Genomic DNA, 13,447 nt, shown 5'->3' with positions numbered 1-13,447 from the left:
TTAAGTCTTTGGGACAAACAGTTATTATACATCTGAAATGGATGCGGTCACCACATAATTAATGGCTGTATTGTCAAAAATGTACAGTAGTCAAAGGCATTTCAAATAAATGTATTAAATACAAAATAGAAAACATTCAATTGAGGTTAATACAGCTACATATAACCAAAAATGTAAATACACAAAAGTACAAAAAACAAAAGAAAGCAAACAGAGCAATGTAAGATTGTAGGATTTCGTCATGTGAAAGTTGATGTGTGCGAAAGTCTTATCTGTAGTGCATCAATTTCCAAACGCTGTCCATAGCTGAAAATGGCTGATAGCAAATGAATAATCCAGCCTCTTGTAATGAAAACGCACCACAGCTCTCAAACACCATCATCTTCCTGACCAGGAACAGTCAAAAATAGTCCAGACTAAGGTCCCACGTCGAAAAGATCTTTAAATCCATATTCAAACTGGACCATGATGTGGTGACCTCAACAATAAAGAGTCATTCTAAAATGCATACAAATACACTGTCTTAAACTCTTAGCATCAATCCAAACATAGGCCATACATGTAACATCTCTGCAAAAAAACATCACCAATGTACACTTTTAAATAGAAAAAAATGAAACACAGGACACAGCACAATGTGCTTAGCAGGTGACCCATGCTGCTAACTCCCTCTATCACATGGCTTTACTTAAGGAAACCTAAAACACCCTAGCAACCCTAGTGGTAAGGAAGTAAACTGCCCACAAAATTCTTATTAACAGGCTCATGTCTGTTACACCTCAAATATGACTGGTGAGACCCACTTTCCTGCAGAGTTTAGCTACAACTTGATCAAACTCACCCACCTGTGATTTTCTAATTATCCTGAAGACTTGATTAGCATGCTCAGGTGTGTTTGATTAAGGTTAGAACTAAGCTCTGCAGGAAAGTGGATCTTGTGAGCCAGATTTGAGGATCCCTGGCCAATATGAAACAACAGGTTCTGAAAAGGTCTCTTTTGGTTTGAGCCATTCCAGTTCAATTGAGTGGCTAAAGAATGGCCATGAACACAAAATCCTGCCTGGGCCCAAAGGTACAAAAGTTGCTCTAGGCCCACACTGGGCCATCATTGGATTAATGTTAGCAGTCCCATAGTGTGGGCTGCTCACAGAATGCCTGCGGTGAGCCCAAAGCTGTGGGCCTCGCCTGGGCAAGCCCGCTCTGGGCCTGTTTGGGTTTGGTGTGGGCTGGCCCTAGTCCACTGTGCCCGCAAAAAGCCAGCATGCCCACCCCCCCGGATTCCTGATTCATTGTATTGATTTGGTTCATCCTAAATGCATCGCTCTCACTTACATAGCACAAGAAAGTCCAGTTTGGGAAAGTCTGATTCATTCTATCGTCATGAACAGTCCTATCTTACATGTAGCATTGGAAAGATTCATTCCAGTGAATTGGTTTATGTGGCCGATTCTGGACAGAATGATTCTGAAGCATTCTATTGAATCGGTTCAAGCTAAACTTTCCTCTCTGAGATGTAGGCTAGCACTGAAAAGTGTTCAACTGGTTCATCCTTATGTATAAACACACGCACACACACACACAAACATAAAATGTGGTAATTAACTAATCTGTAGCAACGGCTCTTCCTTAGCATAGCTACATTTTCACAAATGTATAACTTTAGCACGTTAACTATGATTAGCTTGTAGCTTGGCACCCAACAGTTGTAGCTTTTCTAACACTAGTCATGGGTAACATAAATTAAATCTTTCAGTGTTTCGTGACATTATAGGATACCATTTGTTGGTTTTGTTGCGTGCAAATGTAGTCAATCTGTCTCTTAATCAGCAGATCTCAGTTGTAACCTTATTAAATTTAGCTCGGTTCCACTCTGCTGTTCTCTCATAACTCATCACCTCAGTATCTTCAGACTCAGGCAGGGCTTTCTGACTCCAGCTTGTCATTGCGTGGGTGTGTGGAGATAAGGGGTCTTTATTGGTAGACCCTGCTAATCTGACTTGGCAGGGGGGATTGAGGCCAAGCTGTCCGGAGTGTGACGCCTCCATCCAGCATGACTTTTTGTGGATGGCCCCAGCTGCTCTGGATACGTCTTTAATGAGTGATGATGAAAGAGGCAGACGTAGAGTCGGGCAGGTTGCGGGGCCTCCCTCCTCTAATCAACCCAGCCCTCCTTCACTGCTTCTGTCTCTCAGCCCTTGTTTAGGTGCATGCCCTCCAGCAAATCCAGCGGTATGATTCATTTTTACATGAGAATAGCATTGTCCTTTGGGATTTTCCAGCTTGGATTGGGTGTACTGATGTTAAAGCGGTTAACCTCAAAAAGTAAACACTGCAAAATAAAGCTTATTCTTAATTAGCATCTTTATCTTGATTTCTAACAATTCTTAAAGCATGAAAGATAGATTCACCTGAGAAGATATTAAGTGATGTGCACTTTAATATTATGTGTCATCCACTGTTTGATTGTTTCACTTTCTAAATTTAATTTAGAAAAATAGAATAAAAAAGTAACACATTCTGAGAAAAATAATTTAAACTGTGATGACAATGAATGATTACCGCAATGGCTTAGGGAGTGACAATAAATTTGCTTTCTTTCATAAGCATGAAAGATAGATTCACCTGAGAAGATATTAAGTGATGTGCACTTTAATATTATGTGTCATCCACTGTTTGATTGTTTCACTTTCTAAATTTAATTTAGAAAAATAGAATAAATAAAAAAGTAACACATTCTGAGAAAAATAATTTAAACTGTGATGACAATGATTACCGCAATGGCTTAGGGAGTGACAATAAATTTGACATCTTTCTTTCATCTGACCACTGTACTCAATCTGTTTGTTTGTTTATAAATTTTCCTTGTTTGGAATTTTTTTTTTCTTTTGCTACTGAAGCAAATGGGGACAAAAAAAAACATATTTGTTGTAGTTTCCATTCTCCACTTCAATAATTTAACGAATATGAAAAAGGTCCAATCTTTACCCAAAAATGAATTTCTGTCACTATCTTTCATCATGTCATTACAAACCCATTGTTATTTTGAGAATTTTTGAAGAATCGTCTCACAGCTGTTCCAGAAAGAAAAAACTAAAAGTTTTTGAAACAACGTAAGGGTAAGTATAACGCAATTTCGATTTTCAGGAGGATTATTTCTTCAATATTTAAACGTTATCTTGCTTTTGGGTGAAAATAAACTCAAAAATAAGAAACGCGATTTTAGGACACTGCATTCTAAAGATAATTTCATAAAATTCAAATAAGCTTTACAGATCTTTAAACACTGTTTTTCATGCTTGTTTAATGAACCATAAACAATTATTGCACATGTACCTGTGAAACAGTCATTAACAGTTTACAGGCAGTTGGATCTTTTAATGTTCATACAAGTATTTATACATGTTAAGAAATATGCTGGAAATAAAATTTGTTTCTATTTTTGTGGTTCTGTAAACATTCATAAAACAATAAAAATAAGATAATATAAAAAATTAAAAAAAATGTGTTGCTTTACTGAAAATGTTACATTTATTTGATCCTCTCCATACAAATATCTTTCAGTATACAGTGATCATTTCATTTGTGGAAAAGAATGTATCATACAAACAAAATATTTGTATTGCTATTTACAGTTACGAACAAAACAAGCATATTAGTTTATTACATTTATTACAAACTGACATCTGCGCTTAGCAACTCAATCCATGTACTGTAATTTAGATTCAGATTATGTACAAAATGTAGGCGTTCTTCTGCGGGCAATAAGGTCCTGTACAACTCAATATGAACTTAAAATCTTTCTCCTCTGAACTTCAAGGGAAAGATCTTAAAATATCTCCTCAAACAACATGAAACTTGCTGTAAAGTGTAAAGCCAACCAGGCTGTTGGACACATCAGTTTGGGCCTGTGGGAAATTTGGGCTAATCTAATGCAGATCTCAGTGTACTGAACATCAAAGGCACTGAATCCCAATGACTTTGAGGAAGGAGAGATGGACTGCATTTCAAATGTCTGAGTAAAATCGCCTGATTACAAATGTATTTCTTTGAAGCTAGACTGATCTTGGTACTTGTATGTTAATGTAACTTTACCGAATAGATTGTGCTTTGCCTCCCCCTGGTGGATGGATCATGCAATTAAACCACAGCACTTGTGGTATGGAGGTCTCAATTGTTGCAAATAAACCATCAAACTTCATCCAGGTTTTTATTTCGCTTGTTAATCTTTCCTACAACATCCTGCAATTGGCCGACAGCATCCATCATGTGTCGAATGCTGTCTTGGACATTTCCCATTCCCTCTCGCCTCCATGAAATTCGCAGTTCCTCGATTGTTGTTTCTGAGTTTCTTTCTGCTCCTCAAGCTCAGCGAGAAGCGCTTGCTTGGCGCACACCTCTGCTTCATAAGCCTGCAGCAGATTGGCAATGGAGTCCTGCAGCTTCATGAGGTCTTCTTTGCCTTCTGGGTACTTCTGGTGCAGCTGGTCATCGGGCAGCAGGACGTTGTGAGGGATGGATAGGACGCGGTCCATCAGCATCCCCTTCATGCGCTGAAACATGATTTCAAAGCGCTCCTGTAAGAACTGCCGCAGTTTTTGGGTGCTCTCTCGGGCTGTCAGTCGGAGCTCTGCTGGCGGATCATGGCCTGGACACAATCTTTTCATGAACACAGATTCAACAGCGACCAATATGTGATTGAGGGAATCTCGAAATGCATCGTGAACTCGTACAGTGCAGGTCTCTGGGGTGAAGCCGAAGAACTGTGCTTCATACAGCTGGAGGGATCTAGATCCCACTGAAACTGGAGTCATAAGAGAGACAAGTTAAACCACAAATATATTCACATATCCATACACTAGCAGTCAAAAAATGTGGAGTAATTCAAATGTTTCATGTTTTTAAAAGAAATCTCTTATGCGGACTTTGTATGCTCCTTTTATATGATCAAAATACAGTAAAAACAAATACTGTGAAATAATTTTACAAACTGAAATGGCAAAGTTGAATTTTCAGCAGAAATCATTGCAGTATGCTGATTTGCGGACCAAGAAAACATCTATTATTTTATACATACACATATATAATACAATGTTAATATACTATATTGGCTTGCTTTTTAGTCGTGTCGTTGGATAGTTCCTAAGAGCAAAATGACGGCTGTTTCTCAAAACATTAAAGAACTAGCTGCATGAACATATGACAATAACATTTATCTACATGTAAAACTGACTAAATATTTTCTAACATTCTAGAGTTATATATAAAGTTAAGCATTTTCCGCTCTTTTTGTATTGTTTATGTTTTGTGAGTTATTCTAACATTAAAAAAGGTTTGAAAAACCGAATCGTGTTTTACCTCCGCTCTCTGCCATCGCTGCAGCGCGCGCGTCTGCATTATACTTCCTACATTCCAAGAAAACATGCCCTACTGTTTCCATATTCCCACATTCACATAATCCAGAAATATGCTTTCCTACAATATACAAAAAGCAATGTAACCCACAGTGCCCCACCCCTACGGGATGGACAAGCACAAAAACTTTAGGCTGAATAGAAAAATAATGTCTACCCTTGATTTCCTTTTCCCCATCCTCTCTGCCATTCTTTTATTAAGCCCTCTTTAACACTTTCCCTCAGTTCCACCCTCCCCAAGGATACATGCAGTGCATTGTGGGATTGAATGAGTGCACTCGAGAACGTCCACTATGGTTTCGGACACCACTAAAAATGGCTGTTCCCTCAAATAGTGCCCTATTTAAGGGTATAGGGGGCGATTTCGGACACAGCCTGCATTCTTCGCGCCTCACTCAGTTCAAGAGTGTTTAAAAGCGCAATATCGCCCCCTGGAGATTGGGAGCATAACAGTGAACACGTCGTAGAAGATTACATTTAGGCTACATTTACATTTAGTCATTTAGCAGACGCTTTTATCCAAAGCGACTTACAAATGAGGACAATAAAAACAGTCAAAACTAACAAAAGAGCAATGATATGCAAGTGCTGTGACAAGTCTCAGTTAGCCTAACGCAGTACACATAGCAAGGTTTTTTTTAATTATATAATAAATAAAAAAACAGATAGAATAGAAAAAGAATAGAGCAAGCTAGTGTAAGAGGCATTTTTTAAAGATTAATTTAGTAATTTCATACACCATAGATTGGAAATCGATTTTGGACTTTTTACAAAATAAACCCATCCAATATAGAGCGTGTTACAGTGCCTGCTACTTTTTCAGCGACCTTGGTTCTGGAATATTTTCCCCATTCACTTATCCCATAGAGATTGTTTATTTATTTATGTATGTATTTGTTTCTTTGTTTGTCTATCTGTCTGTCTGCCTGTGCAAGTACTATCTATCTATCTATCTATCTATCTATATCTAAAAGTTCCAAGCCATGAACCGAACCAAACCAAACCAAAAAAGTATAATAAAACTGGACAAAAAGACAAAGGTACAAGAAGACCGTGTACTTATGTCCTTCCTTACTCGACTAGGGAAAGAACTACAATCCCATTCGCACTGCGAATGATATCATCGAATTGCAAACTACGGATTAAAAAAAAAAAAAATTAAAAAATTTATTTAAAGATGCTTTAAATATGCTTAAAGTTGAGATAATGTGGATAGATGGCTGCAATATAAGCATATACCATCAATTAACAAACTCGTAGCTCACAGTCTTCAATTGCTTGTAGCTTGCTTAAGTTATAAACATAAATTCTCCTATGGATAAAATGAATGGGGTTTTTAAATTCTGACTGGAACCCGGCTGTTGCACTCTTATTTAATGGGCATTCCCATCCCAATGTGAAACTTTCAACATAACTTACAACATTTTCATACATTTATGGACAATCTTTACCAACCAATAGAAAAATGCCAAACTTCCACTGACCGGGAAAACACAGTAATTGACACGTTAGATGACCAATCAGAGAAGTGAGCTCTTGAAGCGTTAACCAATTGGAATAATCAAAAACTAAAACCGCCTCCTTTATTCGCTTACCCAGGTGATGACGTGTCAAGAAGGTACCGGAAACAGCGTTGTCGCTCCAAAAAATGGCATACCAGACAATCCGACAGGAATATTTACAGATTCCTGTGGTCACTAGAGCTTATACCACCGCCTGCGTACTCACTACAGCCGCCGTGGTAAGTAAATGGATGAATATTAGGGTCTTAAGCGCTATTTTCGGCCGTGTCCTCGTCCCTGTGCGGTTAAAACACAGCTTGTTTCCTCTGGGATGTTCTCAGGACATTTTAACATAAACCCTCCGGTAAAATGTCTGTGTATGTTATGCCATGTTAAGAGTAATGAATCTAAGGTTACTTGTCACTAGGTTTTGAGTCCAGTTGCTCTGTCTGCATGTTCACATCATACTTCCTGTGTTTACAATCATTTAGCTGACTTACCTTCACAGTTAAACCTCAAGCGAGCTGCTCAAAGGGAATTTGCTTTTGATTTCAGTTATTATTTTAGTGGAGCATTAAAATGTCATTAAACGCTGTTTGTTTACCTGCAACATGTCATTTGTATCTGATTATGGTGTTTGCTTTGTGTCCACAGCAATTAGAACTCATCACACCTTTCCAGCTTTACTTCAACCCAGATTTAATATTGAGGAATTATCAGGTAAGTGTCAAAATAAGTATTTCTTTGAAGAACAAAGTTTATTTTGTACCCTGTAAAACCTGACATATGAAATAATAGTCCGAAAAAAAGAAATGAAATCGAAGAGTTTATTGAACCTTTTTTGGTTCGATAACCTTTATATGCAATGCACTGCAATACAATGATGATTGAGTGATGTAAAAAAGCCTGTGAAAAGAACATGACTGAAAAAAATCTCATTTTGAAATATAGCTAACAAAATAAAAGGAATTCTTTATACTTTATAAAATCATTAAAGATTTCACAGCAAAAAGACACGTGTACCACAACCTAAAGGTAAACATTTTTAGAATCCTACTAAAAGCCCTTTTACTTAATAAAAAAAGTAGAAATTGTAATTCAGATGACAGAAGGCATATAGTAGAATGTGTATAGAATGTGTACAGTAGGCTTTATAGTGTTAATATTGCAGCATGTGATTCTAAATATTTTTTGTGTGTGTGTTCATAGGTATGGCGGCTAATAACCAACTTTTTGTTTTTTGGTCCGGTTGGGTTCAACTTCTTATTCAACATGATATTTTTGTATCCTTGTTATATCATAATATGTTCATAGTTGATTGTACATTTAGCAGTGTAAGGGATGGTGTCTGAAGTTTAAGGTTTGTTCAGTCCTTAACTGGAGTCTCACAGGTACCGGTACTGTCGGATGCTGGAGGAGGGGTCCTTCAGAGGGAGAACTGCTGACTTTGTCTTTATGTTCCTCTTCGGTGGCCTTCTCATGACTGTATCCTTCACATTTTCTCAAGAGAAGCACTCATTTTATTTATCTGTATAGCAGATCAGATCATAAAAACGATTTGCTTAGACAGTCCGTTTTACTTAAACTTTCTTAAGGACTTTTTAAAATGTAAAACATTCAAAAGTTTTATTCAAATATATATACACTACCAGTCAAACGTTTTTGAAAAGTACGATTTTTAAAGTTTTTTAAAGAATTCTCTTCTGCTCACCAAGCCTGCATTTATTTGATCCAAAATACACCAAAAGCAGTAATATTGTGAACTATTTAAAATAACTGCTTTCTATTTAAATATATTTTAAAATGTAATTTATTCCTGTGATCAAAGCAAAATTTTCAGCATCATTACTCCAGTCTTCAGTGTCACATGATCCTTCAGAAATCATTCTATATTATCATCATCAATATTTAAAACATTTTCAACATAATAATAATAATAATAATAATAATAATAATAATAATAAATGTTTTTGAGCAGCAAATCAGAATGTTAGAATTATTTCTGAAGGATCATGTGACTGGAGTGATGATGCTAAAATTCAGCTTTGAAATTACAGGAATAAATTACATTTTAAAATATATTTAAATAGAAAACAGTTATTTTAAATAGTAAAAATATTTCAAAATTTTACTGTTAAAAATACAGTATAAAAAATAAATGTTGATCATACATATTGCATTGAATACAATGTTCCAACTTAGGCATGTTTCTATTAACATATAATTGCCTAATATGCTTTAGATCATCATCCTGTCTATTGAGAAGTTCACAGAATGAAATAATAGTTTTGTGGTACCGTGGAAAGAAAAGAAGAGGAAAATGAGTCACCTCTCACTCTAACCTCAAGATGTAGACAAATATAGAAGCTGAATAATGAAAGATGTTTAACCTCATTCTATATTTAATAAAATCATGTGAGACACCTTGTAGAAACAACAGTAAAAACAGTCAAAAATATCCAATTTGCTAAAAAAAACAAAAAACAATATAACATATAAGCACTTTAAGATTTCAAGATGTATAACATGCATTACATCTTACATTTGCTCAAATACCGGTTGTGATTTTCTTAATGGCTGTGCAGATATTTGGCACGTTTGTGAGTCTTGTGTTCTTAGGTCAGGCTTTCACCATCATGCTTGTGTACATATGGAGCAGGAGGAACCCAAACGTGCGCATGAATTTCTTCGGCCTTTTGAATTTCCAGGCCCCCTTCCTCCCGTGGGTGCTCATGGGATTCTCTCTGCTGCTGGGAAACTCCATCATTGTAGATCTTTTAGGTAGAGACTTGTGTGGATTCACAGATTTATTAACTTGTCTTGTGCTGATACTTGCATTGACAATAAATTAGTCCAATTTTGTTCATTATTATTTGTCATTTTAATATGAATTTTTAAATACTAATGAATTAATCTGTTGTTGGTATTATATGTTCTGTCTTTCCATTAAAGGCATCGCAGTGGGACATGTGTACTACTTTTTGGAGGATGTGTTTCCCAACCAACCAGGTGGAGGCAGATGGCTGAGGACTCCCTCCATCCTGTGAGTGCTAATGTCTCAGGTCTTCACAATGTCAAGGGCTTATATGTATTCAAGGCAAATGGTGTATACACTACCATTCAAAAGTGTGGGATCTGTAATTATTATGATCATTTTTTTAATGAACTTCTTTCATTAAAGAAGTATTTTTTTTTTTATGTATTAAAAATGAATCAATGTTTCTACACAAATATTAAGCAGCAGAACTGTTTAAGATAATACATTTCTTGAGCACCAAATCAGCATATTAGAATGATTTCTGAAGTATCATGTGATTCTTCAGAAATCAGGAATAAATAGCATGCTAAAATATATTAAATTAGTAAAGATATTTTAAATTGTAGTAATATTTCCACGGTTTTATTTTATATCTATTTTTATTTTATTTTATTATTTAGTTTCAAAACGTAAAAAAACAATCCCAAAGTTTTGCCACACCATCAGTAACCATTATATAAAAACTTCTAGATAATATTGTAGTCTTTGCTTTGAAGTAAAACACCCTTTCTTTCTACTTCTCCAGCTTAGGTCAGGCTTTCACCATCATGCTTGTGTACATATGGAGCAGGAGGAACCCAAACGTGCGCATGAATTTCTTCGGCCTTTTGAATTTCCAGGCCCCCTTCCTCCCGTGGGTGCTCATGGGATTCTCTCTGCTGCTGGGAAACTCCATCATTGTAGATCTTTTAGGTAGAGACTTGTGTGGATTCACAGATTTATTAACTTGTCTTGTGCTGATACTTGCATTGACAATAAATTAGTCCAATTTTGTTCATTATTATTTGTCATTTTAATATGAATTTTTAAATACTAATGAATTAATCTGTTGTTGGTATTATATGTTCTGTCTTTCCATTAAAGGCATCGCAGTGGGACATGTGTACTACTTTTTGGAGGATGTGTTTCCCAACCAACCAGGTGGAGGCAGATGGCTGAGGACTCCCTCCATCCTGTGAGTGCTAATGTCTCAGGTCTTCACAATGTCAAGGGCTTATATGTATTCAAGGCAAATGGTGTATACACTACCATTCAAAAGTGTGGGATCTGTAATTATTATGATCATTTTTTTAATGAACTTCTTTCATTAAAGAAGTATTTTTTTTTTTATGTATTAAAAATGAATCAATGTTTCTACACAAATATTAAGCAGCAGAACTGTTTAAGATAATACATTTCTTGAGCACCAAATCAGCATATTAGAATGATTTCTGAAGTATCATGTGATTCTTCAGAAATCAGGAATAAATAGCATGCTAAAATATATTAAATTAGTAAAGATATTTTAAATTGTAGTAATATTTCCACGGTTTTATTTTATATCTATTTTTATTTTATTTTATTATTTAGTTTCAAAACGTAAAAAAACAATCCCAAAGTTTTGCCACACCATCAGTAACCATTATATAAAAACTTCTAGATAATATTGTAGTCTTTGCTTTGAAGTAAAACACCCTTTCTTTCTACTTCTCCAGTAAGATGCTGTTTGATACACCTGAGGAAGATGCCAACTACAACCCTCTCCCTGAGGACCGTCCAGGAGGCTTTGCCTGGGGTGAGGGTCAGAGACTAGGAGGCTAGTCTCAGCCCCCTGTGCCTGCCACTTAATGGACATCTCTGACAGCAAGATAAATTGTTTCTCTTGTGTACAAAAGAACAGGAGCTCCACCGAGCAAGAGGGAGACTTGTAGTTTGTGTGCACGGAAATCATACGCCTCGAAATGTCTGCAAGGCCCATAACGCTCCTCTGACTGTGGGCATGGGTTTAAAAAAAGAACTGACTTTTGATATGTTGCTGTTGCTGCCCTGAACAACAGCGATTACAAATCGAGCAGCTGTGAAAGACAAATATCTATTGATAGTCACCAGTTCACTTGTTTCTTTTTTTTTTCTTTCTTTTTTTTTTTTAAGAATAAATGTATGGAATCAGTTTCAGAGTACTGCTTGTTTGTGTGTTGTTTTTCTTTAACAAAAATAATTTTGATTCACTGGAATAATATAAAGGTACACTGTAGTATCAGACATGAAATTTGTCAGTGCAGATCATTAAAAGGCTTACTATATAATGCATAGGCCTATTGAACTTTTGAATATTTGAAAAATTGAACTTTTGAACTATTGAATAGGCCCACTTCCGCGCAAATGTCTCATACAGTAGGGTGCTTCAACAGAAAATGACTAATCAAATGACGTTTTTGAAAGATGTATTGCATTTCTAACAATGGGAAGTGAAAGTAAACACATCTGTAGTTTATATGCTATTAGAACTTGTTTTTGCTCAAATAATGTACAATAGTAGCTTGAAGGAAACGTGCAGTTGATTTCAGGGTCCGCTCATGTGTCCAGCTGAAGGGAAAGTCATTGATTTTGTGTCTTTTACCCTACGTCATCATAGTCCTCGCTGTCATCGTTAACAGGAATTTCAACGTCGTCATAATCCTCAGAAACAGCGTCTTGGTCTTGACTTTTAGTCTCGACGGTGGCGAAGTGTGGAGTGAAGGTGGGTTGCTGCGGGGCAGGAAGGTTCAACTCATCCTCAACCTCCACATAGTCTGAAGCAGGCTCCAAATCCTCATAACCCTGATCCACTGGAAATTCAGATAAGAAATTAAACTGGTTACATTTCTCTTATTCTGAGCTCTTATTGGAAAAATCCCATGGAAGTCGACGGCTACGATTAACCCACAAAGGTTTGAAACAATATGAGTAAATGCCGACAAGTTTTTATTTTTGGGTGATCCCTTTAACACGAATGAAAACGAGACGAAACGTGCGGGATAGACTTAACACTCTATAGTCCTAGATCGTGTCATTTTTGCCAGGTTTTGTCTAGTGAAAGTTTTTTCAGAAAGATGTTTAAATAATAGTAGTAAATGTACTGCAGTTCTGTCCCTCACTGCCTCATTTTTATTCCTTTAAAAAAATGAAATATGGCACTACGCTGACAAGCAATTGAGTGCAACTTAAGCCATCAATATTTTGATCAGTTTTCCTGGAGAAACGGACCATTTTAAATAGTGCCGTCAAAATCGCATTAAAAAAAATAAAAGTTTTTGTTTACATAATATATGTGTGTGTACTGTGTATATTTATTATGTATATATAATATATATTATATATATTATCCGGCAAAGGATAAGTGTCGCTTTTTATTTCTCCTCTTTCCTACTACTTGTTTCACTTCTGTTTCAGTTTTTATAACCATTTCTTACTTTGTGTAAGTTGTTGTTTTTTAGCATGTAAGTTTGGCAGTGTTATTTTTTAGGATTACTGATAAACTACTGTCATTTGATTTGTATTATTTGTATTTTAGTTAAATTATGTCTGAATTTATTATGTCTGTATAGGTCTTTTATTAAGTTTTTAGTTGATTTAATTTGAGTTATTTTAATACTTCAACAAACTAAATGGAAATGAAATATATATATTGAATTTATAAATGTGTATGTATATATATACAGTATATATGTATGTGTGTGTGTGGTTGTACATACACA

At 35.9% G+C, this 13,447-nt stretch overlaps 2 protein-coding genes and 1 pseudogene across 3 annotated transcripts in view; 1 reads left to right on the top strand and 2 right to left on the bottom strand.

Moving 5' to 3' along the window:
* Positions 1–3,541: 3,541 nt before the first annotated feature.
* Positions 3,542–5,385, bottom strand: LOC107709750 (protein MIS12 homolog; annotated as a pseudogene).
* A 1,612-nt stretch (positions 5,386–6,997) lies between these two features.
* On the top strand, positions 6,998–11,835 carry derl2 (derlin 2). 2 transcript variants are annotated; one of them, XM_016514367.1, is made up of 8 exons: positions 6,998–7,152; positions 7,568–7,633; positions 8,123–8,196; positions 8,305–8,398; positions 9,499–9,532; positions 10,482–10,643; positions 10,815–10,905; positions 11,426–11,832. In XM_016514367.1, the coding sequence occupies exons 1-8, from the start codon at positions 7,060–7,062 to the stop codon at positions 11,529–11,531; spliced, it is 720 nt and encodes a 239-aa protein (XP_016369853.1). In that variant the 5' UTR covers positions 6,998–7,059; the 3' UTR covers positions 11,532–11,832. The 2 variants fall into 2 exon arrangements, with proteins under 2 accessions (XP_016369853.1, XP_016369854.1); XM_016514368.1 differs by lacking the exons at positions 10,482–10,643; positions 10,815–10,905 and adding an exon at positions 9,866–9,956 and having other exon boundaries at positions 9,499–9,694; positions 11,426–11,835.
* A 134-nt stretch (positions 11,836–11,969) lies between these two features.
* The window catches only part of LOC107709761 (SLP adapter and CSK-interacting membrane protein-like), a 10,098-nt gene continuing 8,620 nt past the window's right edge, over positions 11,970–13,447 (bottom strand). Inside the window, exon 7 of the mRNA XM_016514369.1 lies at positions 11,970–12,538. Within this exon, the coding sequence (XP_016369855.1) occupies positions 12,327–12,538 (212 nt within the window). The 3' untranslated portion in view covers positions 11,970–12,326. The remainder of the gene's footprint in view (positions 12,539–13,447) is intronic.

This window comes from Sinocyclocheilus rhinocerous, unplaced genomic scaffold (assembly GCF_001515625.1).
Source record: "Sinocyclocheilus rhinocerous isolate Xijiao unplaced genomic scaffold, SAMN03320098_v1.1 scaffold896, whole genome shotgun sequence".
NCBI lineage: Eukaryota > Metazoa > Chordata > Actinopteri > Cypriniformes > Cyprinidae > Sinocyclocheilus > Sinocyclocheilus rhinocerous.
This window is presented reverse-complemented; position numbering and strand designations above follow the sequence as displayed.

What these genes read in the sequence shown, in the direction of transcription:
- derl2 (XM_016514368.1), top strand. Translation starts at nt 7,060, where the DNA reads ATGGCATACCAGACAATCCGACAGGAATATTTACAGATTCCTGTGGTC. An exon ending in TTATTCAACATGATATTTTT is followed by an intron (nt 8,197 to 8,304) that starts GTATCCTTGTTA and finishes GGAGTCTCACAG; the next exon opens with GTACCGGTACTGTCGGATGC. An exon ending in CTGAGGACTCCCTCCATCCT is followed by an intron (nt 9,957 to 11,425) that starts GTGAGTGCTAAT and finishes CTACTTCTCCAG; the next exon opens with TAAGATGCTGTTTGATACAC.